General features: G+C 43.6%; 1 protein-coding gene across 1 annotated transcript; it reads right to left on the bottom strand.

The window, feature by feature from the left end:
• Nucleotides 1-13,651: 13,651 nt before the first annotated feature.
• Nucleotides 13,652-14,230, bottom strand: LOC133791688 (uncharacterized). Its single transcript, XM_062229606.1, has one exon. It carries the CDS (start codon nt 14,228-14,230, stop codon nt 13,652-13,654), a length of 579 nt encoding a protein of 192 aa, XP_062085590.1.
• Between the last annotated feature and the right edge of the window lie 762 nt (nt 14,231-14,992).

The raw sequence follows: 14,992 nt of genomic DNA, 5'->3' as shown, positions 1-14,992 counted from the left end.
CTGGCGACTCTGGGAGGCGAGCATTTGAGCTCTAATCTTGTCAATCGCCTCATTGGTCCTCTGAACCATTTCAGGACCCAAATATCTCCTCTCACCCGTCTCATCCCAATGGACATGTGATCTGCACTTCCTCCAATAAAGCATCTCATACGGAGCCACTCCGATAGTCGCCTGATAACTGTTATTGTACGAGAACTTAATCAAAGGAAGATACTTGCTCCAAGATCTCCCAAAATCTAGCACACAAGCTCATAGCATGTCCTCCAGTATTTTAATCGTCCTCTCAGACTATCCATCTGTCTAAGGATGATAGGCGGTACTAAACCGTAATTGTGTGCCCATAGCCTTATGCAAACTCTCCCAAAACTTGGAGGTGAAGGTGGGGTCTCTGTCGGACACTATCGACCTTGGAGCTCCATGAAGTCGAACAATTTCCTTCACATACAATTCAGTGTACTGTTCCACGGTATAAGTCGTCCTGACAGGTAAAAAGTGGGCAAACTTGGTATACCTATCCACAATCTCCCACACCGAGTCATGCTGTCCCACGGTCTTCGACAAACCAACCACAAAGTCCATGGTGATATCTTCCCACTTCCACTCTGTAATCCCTAGAGGCTACAACAACCCTGCTGGCCTTTGATGTTCAGCCTTGACCTACTGAAAAGTTAAGCACTTGGCCACATAATCCACCATATCCCTCTTCATGCCCGACCACCAATACAAAGCTCTCAAATCTTGGTACATTTTCGTCGTACCTGGATGTAAGGAATAGGGAGTGGTATGCGATCCATCCAAGATATCCCACTGGATATCAGAATCCATCAGAACACAGATCCAACCCTTGTACTTCAGTAATCCCACCTCTGAGATAGAAAAGTCCTTAGCTGCTCCGACTAAGACATTCTCTTTATGCCCTCTCAACTGGGAATCCTTCCCCTGCGCCTCCTTGATCCTCTCAAGGAGTGTAGACTGAAGAGTGATGTTGGCTAACTGACCAACCACCAACTCTATATCTGCTCTAGCCATCTCCTCCGCTAGCTTATTAGATATCTATCTCGAACTGAACAACTGTCCTGGGCCTTTCCGACTCAATGCATCAGCCACTACATTATCCTTCCCAGGATGGTATAGGATATCACAATCATAATCCTTTACCAACTCCAAGCACTGTCTCTGGCGCATATTCAGATCCTTCTGAGTAAAGAAGTACTTCAAACTCTTATGGTCGGTGTATATCTCGCACTTCTCACCATATAGATAACGTCTCCAAATCTTAAGTGTGAATACCATCGCTGCCAACTCTAGATCATGCGTGGGATATCTCTGCTCATATTCCTTTAACGGTCTCGATGCATAGGCTATCAACTTTCTAGCTTGCATTAGCACACACCCTAAACCTTGTCTGGAAGCATCATAATAAACCACAAACTTCTCATTGTCTGTCGGCAAACTCAGCACTGGCGCAGTGATCAGTCGCCGCTTCAGTTCCTTGAAACATTTCTCACACCTGTCTGTCAAAACATACTTAGTCTTTTTCCTTATCAATTCTGTCAACGGCATAGCTATCCTGGAGAACCCCTCAACAAACCGCTGATAATACCCTGCCAATCCCAGAAAACTCCTAACTTCAGGAACATTGCTCGGTCTAGGACAATCTCTCACTGCTTTAATCTTACTTGGTGTAACGCCATAAACGTGTAACTAAGTATGATTACCAGTTTAGGGATTAAATTTTTTGGTTAAGATATAACGTTTCATTAGAACGTTTACTATATACATTGGGATCCCAAAAATATAATTTAAAGTTCTATTACAAGAAAATATTTACAACCAGCCGATCTAAGCGACAAAACAAGGTTTAACCGTAGTTCCCCTTCAAACCTCGGCCGTGGTGGTCGAGCAGCTGCATATGTACACATCGTCACCTAAACTCTCTAACTCAAGGATGGTCCAGCTTTCTTTTGCCTTTACCTGTACCACATAGCACCCGTGAGCCGAAGCTCAGCAAGAAAACTTAATATGCTCATGAACAGTAATAACATGTCATCAAATCATAAGGCACACACCTAGCAGATATAGCCCTAATCAAGCAGGCAAACAAATTCACGTAACAATAGGTATCCAGGATAAGGAATCCTACCCACCTGAGTGGACGACTATCAAGTCAGTCTCAATCAGATAAGTGATTTAACACTGGTGGTTCCGGTAACAATACTGGGCTGATAGCCCTGAAAAAAAGAGTGACAGTGGTACAAGTCACTAAAGTGGGTTCTATTCCCAATATAAATAAGTGATCCTTTCACTAGCTTAAACAGGATAGGTGCATGATGATTAGTCATCAACATAACCTTCCTCCTGACTCTAGGGTCATAACTATGGAACTCTATTCCCTAGCCATGTGATAAGAAGTCACCTAGGCCTTAGGCCCTGGCTCTGGTAACTAGTCTTAGACTAGGCAAGCGCTTATAATTTTCATCGACCTTCGGGTCGGTTTAGCATTAATGCTCCTAGAGTCATTCAACGCTGATATCGATTAGGTCTAATCTTCATTTGGCCCTGCGTTCATGATGCTATGCCATTTCTGACTCTTAGGTCAGTATTCCTGACTAGTCAGTACCATATACAAGTAAACCATGCCACCAAACATATATCATATGTCAAATATCCAAATACAGGGCATTCAGCATGCTTACTCAATAATTACCAGCACAATTAGGATCATGCATAAACACAGGGGCTCAAGCTCTAAACAATAATACTTAGTATACAAAGCATATCCTAATCACATGTTTCTCGTGCATTACATTTAAACATTTAACATGCATCAAGAATAACCATGCATGTCACATATACACAGGGTGCAGTTTTCTTACCTCGGGTTCGAGCAAGAATTAGTAAAAGAACAACCCTTGAGAACGATCAATCCCTTGATCCTTTAGCAGTCACCTAGTCATAGCCAAATATGGAATTCCATCAATAAAATAAATCATAAAAAGGTTTATAATCTAAAACCTCACTCCCGGGATCCATCCCACACTCTCGGGAATCTCAATCTACCCAAACGAGGCAAAAGAAACCACCCCGAGCCTTAAAAGTCATCCCGAGCCCTAAAATAGGCTTGCTGGAAAATGGACCAGTGCTGCAGCCCTATTAAATGGTACTGAGGCGCTATTTCCAAGTTAGAGAGGCCCAACTCTCTGCCCTACCTAGCGCTGCCGCGCCAATCACAGACCAGAGTCCTTCTGGTTTCCTTCCTTGTGACTTCTCCTAAAAAACAACCCTTAAAACCAGCCCCAAACCTTACCAAAACATCCAATTCAACCCCAAATCATCATCTATATCACACCCTCATCAAAACCCAAGCATCCAAACTCAAAAACTCCCATTAAATCTAACTATCCACATCAAAATCTTCTTGACTGAAAACTAAAAGAAAAACAGAGTATAACAAGACTTTCATGGCTGAATTTCTTACCTCAAGCTGGTTTTGGGTCCTCTTCAATAGATGAACTAAGTTTCTAAGCTCCCACCTTTGATTTCCTAGCTTATTTCTTCAAGTTGGCCTCAAAAATTCCAAAGGAGGAAAGGAGAAAGTTGAGGATCAGTTGAAGGAAAACCAACAGCTCTGTTTTGGTAAGCTTCTACAATCCATGAGTTGATATATATCTTAAGGGTGAAAAGACCATTTTGCCCCTAGGTCAAATAAAGGCTTCTAAAGACTTCCGAGGGTAAAATCGTCCTATCCCGCCTATCTCGTTAATTATAATTAACACCCTCCAATTCCCGTTATTCTCAATATTCTCAAATACCAATAATTCATATCCCGTTACCCTCTAATTCCCGGCAACGTTCTAATCACCAAATTACCCCGAGACTCACTCTAAGCCCCGAACTTAATCCCGTTATGACTAGACCGAAAACTTGCATTCCATGATCGTATCATGCCGAATGGCTCGAACCAATCCACATATAATGTGGTATTGTCCAAAACTCATCCACATGCACGAAAATACACAATTACGCCCTCAACAGGCCAAATTACCAAAATGCCCTTATAATAAAATGTGGACCCATATACATGCATTTATCATCATATAATAATATAATTCACATAAACATGCACATTAACATTAAATAGCATCATAAATCAATTATGGCCCTCTCGGCCTCCTAATCAAGGTCCTAATCCTTATTAGGAAACTTGGGGCATTACACTTGGGTAAACCAAAATCCCCTCCTTACTAAAGATGTGGCCTAGAAATGTAACTTGCGATAGCCAGAACTCGCACTTGCTGAACTTAGCATATAACCTATGCTCCCTCAACCGCTGCAATACAAAACGTAGATGCTGCTCGTGCTATGTCTCTGACTGAGAGTGCACCAGAATGTCGTCGATAAATACAATTACAAACTTGTTCAAGTAGACCTTGAAAACCCTATTCATCATATCCATAAAAGTTGCTGGGGCATTGGTTAATCCAAAGGACATAACCAGGAATTTGTAATGTCCATACCTCGTGCAGAAAGCGGTCTTTGGTATGTCCTCTTCTTTGATCCTTAACTGGTGGTAACCTGATCGGAGATCAATCTTGGGAAACACTGTCCTTCCCTGTAGCTGGTCAAATAAATCATCGATCCTAGGCAGTGGATACTTGTTCTTAATGGTCAACTTGTTCTACTCCCTGTAGTTAATACACATCCTAAGATATCCATCCTTCTTCTTGACAAACAATACTAGAGCACCCTATGGCGAGAAACTCGGTTTAATGAACCCCGAATCCAATAACTCCTGCAACTGAATCTTCAACTTCGCCGGAGCCATTCTGTAAGGTGTCCTAGATATTGGCTCCGCCCCTGGTGCCAACTCTATAACAAACTCAATCTTCCACTGCGACGGCAACCCAGGAAAATCTGCTAAAAATAAATCTAGAAACTCACATACCAATCTGGTCTCACCCAGTCCAACCGACACAACCTTAGAGGTATCCACAACATTCGCTAGGAATCCTATGCAACCTTCCTACATCAGGTCTCTATCCTTCAGTGTTGAAATCATAGGTACTCGCGGTCCACTAACTATCCCCACAAATACAAAGGGTACCTCCCCTTCTGGTTCAAAAGTCACCATCCTACGCTTGCAGTCAATCGTCGCCCCATACTTCGATAACTAATCCATCCCTAGGATCATATCGAAGTCATCCATCGCAAGCTCAATCAGATCAACAGAAAACTCCTTACCATCTACCTCTACTGGGAAAGTTCTAATCCATCTCCTAGAGACTACCAGTTCCCCAGTCAGCAGCAAAGTCTGAAAACCCCTAGCATACAAAACACTAGGTCTACACAACTGATCTATCACTCTAGCATATACAAACGAATGAGTAGCTCCAAAATCAATCAATGCAGTATAAGAAAACCCAGCACTAGAAATTTTACCTGTCACAACTGAGGGGCTAGCCTCCGCCTCTGTTTGAGTCAAAGTGAACACCCTAGCAGGAGCGAGACTGTTGCCCTGCTTTGGCTCCTCTTTCCTGGCTTGTGGGCAGTCCTTCTTTAGATGATTGGCACTCCCATAGATAAAACAGGGCTTGATCCTGCACTCCCCCTGATGTCGTCGTCTGCACCGAGGACATACTGGAAAACTCCTCCAGTTGTCACCTCCGCCCTGACGGCTACTAAAAGAACCCCGTGCCCTCCTATCTGAGCTAGGAGGAACAAAAGAATCTGGAGCCTTTCTCTTCTGCTCACTAGAGCCACTACCTCGACTGGATCCAATAGAAGGAGGCGCTTCCCTCCTGGCATCGCGCCTAACTGCGCTCTCTCTCCAAATCTGATCCTTGGCCCCCTCAGCTGTAAGGGCCTTGTCCACGACTTGAGCATAAGTAATAGTCTCTGGATCTAAAGTAATCTTCACATCACTGGCAATCATAACATTCAACCCCTGTACAAATCTATCTCTTCTTGTTGCATCAGTCGGCACCAAAGCCGGTGCGAATTTTGCCAACCGGTCAAATTTCAAGGCGTACTCTGTAACGGTCAACCGGTTCTGAGTCAGGTTGATGAACTTGTCAACCTTCGCATCTCGGATTGCAACACTATAGTATTTCTCGTTAAAGATGTTCCTGAACTCTTCCCAAGTCATAACTGCCACATTCCTCTTCTGAGCTACTACATCCCACCAGATGCGGGCATCTTCTCGAAACATGTAGCTAGCACAAGCTACCCTCTCGTTCCGTTCAGCCCTCATAAAATCCAGGATAGAGGAAACCATATTCATCCACTGCTCTGCTCGCAGCGGGTCTGGTCCACCCTCGAAGGTGGGAGGATGCTGTTTTCTAAACCTCTCATACAAAGGTTCCCACCTGTTCTCCATAACAAGCTGAATTGGCACTGGCGCCACAGCCTAATGAACTGACAACCCAGTGACTTGAGGAGGGGCCTGCTGTCTCAACTGTCAAAGTTCTTCCTCTATTTGTTGTAGTCTTGCTTCCATTTTGGCAAACATCTGTTTCCAATTCTGTGGGGCAGGTGGAGGGTCCTGACCCTGGTTGTCATCCTCGGCCCTACTGCCGTGGAGTCTCGATGATTGTCGAGGCATCTCAACTATATGCCTGCAATCAATGATGCCGCTTATCAGGCATGATACCAACATCCAAAACAACCTCCCAATTCACATCAACCAACCATAACAACAATCCACATAACACAAATAGCATATAACACTCAACGGGCCATGCACTGGCATCATGCATATGTGAACTCATTTATCATGCTCTATATAAAATAAGCAGTCAAACAGGGAATTTAAGCACATAATCAGGCATATAATTCAATCATTACCAACCAAACCTGAGTCGAGCTTGTCACTGACAGGGAGCGTACATGTTTGGTCAATCTCTAGAAAGTATAAACCTTGGCTCGCTCTGATACCAAGTTGTAATGCCCTACTACCTTAGAGTCGTTACTGAGTGAGTTTAAAACATGCATTTAACTTGCTAATCAAGAATTTTGATCAAAAGTGTAACTAAACTGTATTAAAATCATATAATTTGAAAAAAAATAGTCATTCATTGAAAATTATAAGACGTTTAACATTCGGGATCCCAAAATATTGTTTATAAATATTTACAACTCAAAATCTGATTAAAGTCGACTACACGACAAAATAAAATTTAATACAAAACATCTCTCAAAAATACCCTTGGCTGTGGCAGCCAGGCAGGCCAAACATGTACGCGTTGCCTCACGCTCTCCATACTCATGGTTGGTCGACTTTCCCCTCCCCCTTACCTGCACCACAGAGCACCCGTGAGCCGAATCCCAGCAAGAAAAATCCACACAAATAAATAAAATATGCATATCAACCATTCAACATATAACAAATCCATTGACAGGCTAAACACATATAGCCATGCCGTCCCAAGACATCCCTGGATTCGTGGTCTGCACCATGAGGACATCCCAGGAATCCTTTAGGGTCTCACCCTGGCAACTCGCACTCTGCACGCTAAACACTGCTCCCGGCCTCTTGCCATTCTCGGCCTTCACCGTTCCCGGCCCTTGCCGTTCGTGGCATTCACCGTTCCCGATTCTTCCCGTTCATTCACATATATTCACACGAAGCATAATTAAACAAGTACTTAAACATGTATTAACATAATCAATGGGGCTACGCCCTGCACACAATCATATAGGGTCGTGCCATGCAACACAACTATGGGGCCTTGCCCTGCTCTACGGGTACAACAATTTTCTTACTTGTGTCCCGAGCTTCTTGAGCACTGAAATCCCGAGCACAGTCCTCTAACCCGAGCCTCACTAAAATCCTATTCACAACACATACATAGGACTCTCGTTACTAACCAATTCATACTCATCCCCCGGAACCAATCCCGTGCTCTCGGGACCTCCCGTTTCCCCACACAAGATAGCAAAAGCGTCCCTCGAGCCCCCTGAGCCAAAACACTAAAATACCAAAATCTCATCTCCTGTAATTGGCCTAGCGCCGCGGCACAGCCCTATAGGGCCGCGACGCTCAGCAAGCTTCCCCTGTCTGATATAACCTAGCGCCGCAACATGGAAGAACATGGCCGCGACACTCATACGCAAACCCAGAAAACTAGGTTTTTCCCAACATTTTTCCAGAGCCAAAACTCTTCCAAATTAATACCAAGGTACACCCAAGTCCCAATTCGACCAAAAGCCCCAGGTAAACAATATGGTAACTCAGAAACAACAACAACAAGCCCAAACACAACAATCAAACCCAAGAATCACCTAGTGGTTTAAAACTCCACAAACTTAAACAACACTTTACAATATTTAAACCACCTTTCAGAAATCGTAAACCACACCAGTAAATAAACTCCAGAGATACACGAAATTCTTACCTCAAGCAGGGATTCGACCATTAGCTACTTTCAAGTCCAACTCTAAGCCTAAATTCTTTGCTTCCCTAGCTGAATTCTCACAATCACTAAGCCACAAATCCAATTTTCAGCATTCAACCCAAACTCTTGAAACATACAAGGAGACTCAAAATCAGAGATGAAACCTTACCATCAGTCAACCACCTCCCAAGTCATATCAGTCAACCATAAACAAAAATCCACATAAAAAACAAATAACATATAACACTCAACGGGCCATGCCCTGACATCATGCATATGTTAACTCATTCATCATGCTCTATATGAAATACGCAAGCAAACAGGGCATTTAAGCACATAATCAGGCATATAAGTCAATCATTACCAACCAACCATGAGTCGAGCTTGTCACTGACAGTGAGCATACATGTTCGGTCAATCTCCAGGAACCATAAACCTTGGCTCGCTCCGACACCAAGTTGTAACGCTCTACTTCCTTAGAGCCGTTACTAAGTGAGTTTAAAATGTGCAATTAACTCGCTAATCGAAGTTTTAAGACAAAAGTGTAATTAAATCATAAATAGAGTCTTATACTTTGAAAATAATATCATTAATTGAAAATCATAAAGCGTTTAACAATTAGGATCCCAAAATATTGTTTAGAAATATTTACAACTAAAAAATATAACTAAAGTCGGATAAACGAAAAAATTTAGGTTTAGTACAATCATCTCCCAAAAATACCCCTTGTCGTGGCAGCCAGGCAGGCCAAACATGTACGCGCCGCTTTACACTTTCCGTACTCATGGTTGGTCGACTTTCCCCTTGCCCTTACCTGCACCATAGAGCACCCGTGAGCCAAAGCCCAGCAAGAAAACTCACACAAGCAGATAACATATGCATTTCGATCATTCAACATACAAATAAACTGCCAATGGGCTAAACACATACGGCCATGCCATCCCAGACACTTTACTAGGCCCTGGGTTCGTGGTCTACATCGTGAGGATATCCCAGGTATCCTATAAGGTCTCGCCCCGGCAAATCGCACTCCGTGTGCTAAACACTGCTCCCGGCCCCTTACTCTACTCAGCCTAGCCGTTCTCGGCCTTCGTCGTTCCCGGCCTTCGCTGTTCTCGGCCCTCGCCATTCCTGGCTCTTGCTGTTCATTCACATATATGCACACATAGCATAATTAAACAAATACTTAAACATGCATAAGCACAATCAATGGGGCTACGCCCTGCAACACAATCATATAGGGCCTCACCCCGCTCTACGGGTACAACAATTTTCTTACCTGTGTCCCAAGCTTTCCAAGAACCGATGTCCCGAGCACAGTCCCCTAGTCCGAGCCTCGCTAAAACTCTAGTCACAACGCATAAAAAATATCCATCCATCAAGTTCTAACCCATTAAATAACTTTGGATCATATTTCTAGTCTCCGGGACCTTGAATCCTATCAATCCAGGTGATAAAATTCATCCGAAGTCTTAACTTTTGGATTCCCGAGCCTAAAACCTCTTTAAAGCCCAACATTCTGAACTAGGGTCGCGACCCAACCCGACATGCCTCAAAACAGAGGCAAAACACCTCCCTGGAAGGAGACACGGGCCTCGACATGCTTAGCCAACTGCCGCAGTGCGCCTCAAGATCAAAGGCCTCCCCAGGCCTCACATGCACACGGGCCGCGACATGCCCCTCCTAGGGCCGCGACTCGACCTGCAAACCCAAAAAGCTAGCCTTTCTTTCAAGTTCTTTCCCGAGCTTAATCTCATTTCTCATACCCCAAACTTCAGCCAACCCCAGAATTAAGTCTAGAATTCATATCCATATGGCATAAACATCCATCCAAGCTCACAAACTAATTCTTACACCCATAAACATACAAAACCAATCTTGAGCACCAATCCATGCATGCCTAAGTTCTAGCATTCAAACCAGTAGAATTTTAGCTTGTTCGTCAAATTAAAAGCTTATCTTTGAGCTTGATTAAATCCCTGAATTACTCCTCTAAGTTCCAGCTTCTAGTCCCCAAAGTCCAGCTCTGAATTCCTCCCTTGATCCCAAAGAAAATCAGCTTCCTTCTCCCTTCTTCCCCCAACTTCTGTTTCCCTCTAGAGCTTCCAAAGACAATTAAGATAAATCCTAAGTGAGGAAAACGTGAAATACTTCCCCTCTGCCAGTTCTAGTTATCTTAAAAAGCCAAATTCCCTTTTAGCCCCTTAAACCTATCCCTAATCCTTAAGTTATCCCAAGGGCAATTTAGTCATTTTCCAAATCCCGTTAAGTCCCCGAGGGCAAAATAATAAAATTCCCCAATATTCCCTCCTAAACATTCTAACCTCAAATATATCTCCAAATATTCATTCCCATAACCCGATAACCCCATAAAACGTCCAATACCCAAAATACCCCTCGACTCGTCCCGAGTCGAGTATTCGACCCCGTTTTGACTTTCTAGCTAACCGCTCCCTAGGACTGTCTCGGATCGCACAACATAGATATATCACAAATATATCACAATATTCACATTTATTACATTTACGCTCTCAGTGAGCTAAACTTACAAACATGCCCCTAATAACCAAACGGGGCCCACATGCATATTTAATTCACCTAAACATGCATTTCCAATCACATATTCATTAAATTCACACATTAAGACAATAAATCCCTTATTGCCCTCCAGGCACACTAATCAAGTCCCTAAGCCTTATTAGTAAATTTGGGACGTCACAACTGATAACTGCCGGGTCGATTCCAACCATGTCTTTATGCGACCAGGCAAATACCTCCTGGTTCTTCCTCAAAACTCCAACTTTTCTTTGAGTGTTGTCTCTAAGATTTTACCGACTTTTACAACTTTGGTCAGATCTTTTTCTTCTAGTTGGACGTCCTTGAGGTCCTCCACGGGTCCAATACTTTCCTCAAAGTCCGCAACGCGAGGATCTAAGTCCCTATCCTCACTTTGGGAAACACCATATTTGGTGACTTGTTCATCCGATTGGGCTTGTGTGACTCATTTACCAATGGCAACCTATTTTCTGCTGCGCTCCCCGATCCGCACTTTCTCACTTTTGTGATCAAGGAGTTATAATATTCTACGACCTCTTGCTGATTTTCCAACACACACCCAACTCCTGCATCGATTGGAAACTTCATGGTCAAATGCCAGACTGAAGTCACTGCTCGTAGATCTACCAGGATGGGTCTTCCAATCATGGCATTATATGGGGACGGACAATTGACTACTATAAAAGTAGTGAGTAATGTCTTGTTATCGGGTGTCATTCTTGCCATGACCAGAAGTCTGATTGACCCTGCTAGTGCTAATCCCTCACCAGCGAAACCATAGATAGTCTGGTTGCATGGTTCTAAATCTTGCACTAATAATTTCATTCTTTCCAGTGAATATTTATACAGAATGTTTATCGAGCTTCCGGTATCTACCAACACGCGTTTCACCATCATGCTGTCAATCTGAATGTCCACGACAAAGGGATCTGGGTGGGGGAATCAGACATGATGTGCGTCCTACTCAGAGAAAATTATCCTATCTTCCTTTGTTCAAGCTTTTTTGGGAGTTCGCTCCTCGACGTTAAGCATTTCTATGTCTTGTTCGCGACGTAGGGTTCTATCATATCTCTCCCTTGCCTTACCATTGTCACTAGATATATGTGGTCCCTCATAGATAGTCAGCAAAGTACCAGTGACTTGGGCTGGCTGCAGTGGAGGCGAGTGTTGGCGTACAAGTGCCTGCTCTTTGCCTCCGTTAACCCCTTGCTAGGAGTTTCCCCCTGCTCATACATATCTTCTTAGATGTCCCTATCATATAGAGAACTCAATCTTGTCCTTCAGCTGGTTACACTCGTTGGTATCATGGCCATAGTCGTTGTGGAAACGCAAAACTTGGTTGTGTCCCGCTTGGATATGTCCTTTCTGATCGGGGTTTGTCGTCTGAAGGGACTGAGGTGTGATTGGTGTGATACACTCGACCAGGGCCTTATAGTTACTGAACCTCGACTCGTCTCTTTTCTGCTTAGGACGCTTGTTATTAGACGTCGTATGCTCAATATTTTTCCTTTTTCCTCCGTTCTTATTATTACTTTTGTCATTATTTCCCTTGGGTTTGCTAGAACCATTAGCAGCCTTGGTCTACTCTTCCTTTTTGCCTTGGTCGGCCTTTGGAGACTTTCCTTCATTGGCGATAGCTTCCTCCAGCTTGATATATTTATTTGCTCGATCCAAGAATTCTTGAGTAATTTTTACTCCATTTTTACTTAGGTTTCTCCAAAGGGGAGATTGGCGTTGTACTCTAGCTATGATGGCCATCATCCTTCCCTCATCTCCAACTATCTTGGTCCGAGTTGCTGCTCGCATAAACCTCTGTATGTATTCCTTGAGAGGCTATCCTTTCTTTTGTCGGATATCAACCAGCTGATTAGCCTTTGTTGGATGTATCCGACCAGCATAGAATTTTCCATAAAATTATTTTACGAACATCTCCCATGAAATTGCCCTGGCTAGTGGAAATTTGAAGTACCATTCCTGGGCATAATAAGATAAGGAAGCAGGACAGATCATGCATCGAGCATCTTTGAACACCTTTTGGATGTCCATTTGTATCTCAAATTTATTTGCGTGAGATACCAGGTTTTATCTTCCAGTAAAGTTGGGCAGTACTGACATTTTGAATTTTCTTGGGATTTCTGCCATAGCAATTCTGTTGATGAACAGGGTGTTCTTTCTCCGGTCATACTCAATATGGGACATTTTATTCCCTACTAGCTGTTGTACAACCTGATTAAGAGAATCTATCGGAGCCTAAACAGTGTATGGTATAGTAGGGATAGGGGCGGTCACTGTGGGTGGGATGTGCTCATCGTGCCTTTCCCTTCGACCATTAATTATGTCCCTTAGGTCCTCATCCCTCTGCCTCTGCTCGCTTGCACCTTATCGGTCAAAGACGTTGGGTTGTCTGGGCTTCCCCCCAACGTTCTGGCTTGCTGGTCGGTTGTCCATTGGAGGAGAGTTTTGATGTCCATTCCTTTCGTCCTATTGTCGACCAACGTTTCTCCTATTATAACTGAAGCCCCCTCGTTGTAATTATGGTCATCTCTGTATTGCGACCTGTTCGTTCGCGACCTACTGTATGCACTGTCCCCCTCTCTTCTCCCTAGTCCCTCTCGGTAAACAGGAATAGGTCTGCGCTAGTCGTTGGGTCCCTAGACATTGCTTAGTTGTGGGGGATCCCAGATCGCAGAGCCTAAGTTTGTCTACCTCCTGCTCCCTGAGGGACATTGTCTCCTGCTAGGAAGGTTTTGTTCATCTGTTACTTGACGTCTAGGGCTTCTGGGACTCTGCTCGTCCCTATTCTGTCTGTGTTGCTGCGTATTACCTCGACCAACATGAGAGGGTTGACGCTTTTCGCTAATTCTAGCATGATTTTGAGGTTTCCTTTCCTGCTGAGCAGCTGGATGTTGTTCCGGCCGCTGTGGGTTCCTTGGGTCTTGTGGATTTGGAGGACACTGGTGGTGCTCTGATCGTAAATTTTGAGGAGGATGAGGATTTTGGGGTAGATCTGGCTGAGAGGTTGGTGCAGGTGGAACAGGTGGCTGCCCTCGAGCCAACTGAATAGTCGCCTGTAAAGTTGATGTTGCGTCTCTTTGCCAACAATCCATGTCTGCTTGTCTTTCGTTCAATTCTCGACGTTTCCAGTCGAGCTCCATCTGTTGCATCACCATTATTTCAGCCACATTTTCTTTGTTAGCGTTTAGGGTAGCTAACTCATCTTGCAACACTCCCAGAGTTTTTCGTAAAGTTCCAACGTCCATTTCCTCCTCTTCTAATTCCATTTGTGGCTCATCCTCCGCTACGCTTGGTGGAGGAGGTGGATTTGGTACATTTTTTCGACGCCTGTCCAACTTGACCCGCTCTCTTGGAGTTCTTAGCTATTGTATTCTTGGAATCCTTGAGTTCAACTCTCAACAAAAGCACCAAAATGTTTTCCCTCGATTTAGTCAACGACACGGAGTCATGAAAAACGATAAGAATTATAGAACTGAATGCAAGAATGTAAACAACACAAGGATTTTATAGTGGTTTGACCCCAGAGATTGATAATAACATACGTCCACTTAGTGTTTTTATTGATGTAAAACCCCAAAATGTGCAATCAGCAAACAAGGGTGTACTGAGTTTCACAAGTATTAAAGCTAGATACAAGAACTGCGTAATAAAGCACTATTTCTCTCGGACTACAAAATATTGCGCCTCTCCTAAATGAATCCTTTGAGTCCTATTTATATACTCATGGATGTACATATGGGCCTATGGGTCATCCTTAACTTGCGTTACAAGCATAACAAAATAATAACATAAATAATTATAGTAACATTTAAAATAGCTAAATATCTCAGAAATATCTAACTTATAACCGTTTCTAAGCGTATGTTTCAGTCCCACGAGCAGCTCTGGTCATATGCCTTCTTTTCCTGCTGCTCAACATATTCTTTGCGCCTATGGAGCAACTTTAATTTCCTCTTAACACTCTGGTCGTCGGTCGACCAGACCTTCATTAATAATAATCACGTGTCGCTCATGTGCCTCTTAAACAT

The sequence above is a fragment of the Humulus lupulus genome, chromosome 7, assembly GCF_963169125.1.
Source record: "Humulus lupulus chromosome 7, drHumLupu1.1, whole genome shotgun sequence".
NCBI lineage: Eukaryota > Viridiplantae > Streptophyta > Magnoliopsida > Rosales > Cannabaceae > Humulus > Humulus lupulus.
This window is presented reverse-complemented; position numbering and strand designations above follow the sequence as displayed.

What these genes read in the sequence shown, in the direction of transcription:
- LOC133791688 (XM_062229606.1), bottom strand. Translation starts at nt 14,230, where the DNA reads ATGGAATTAGAAGAGGAGGAAATGGACGTTGGAACTTTACGAAAAACT.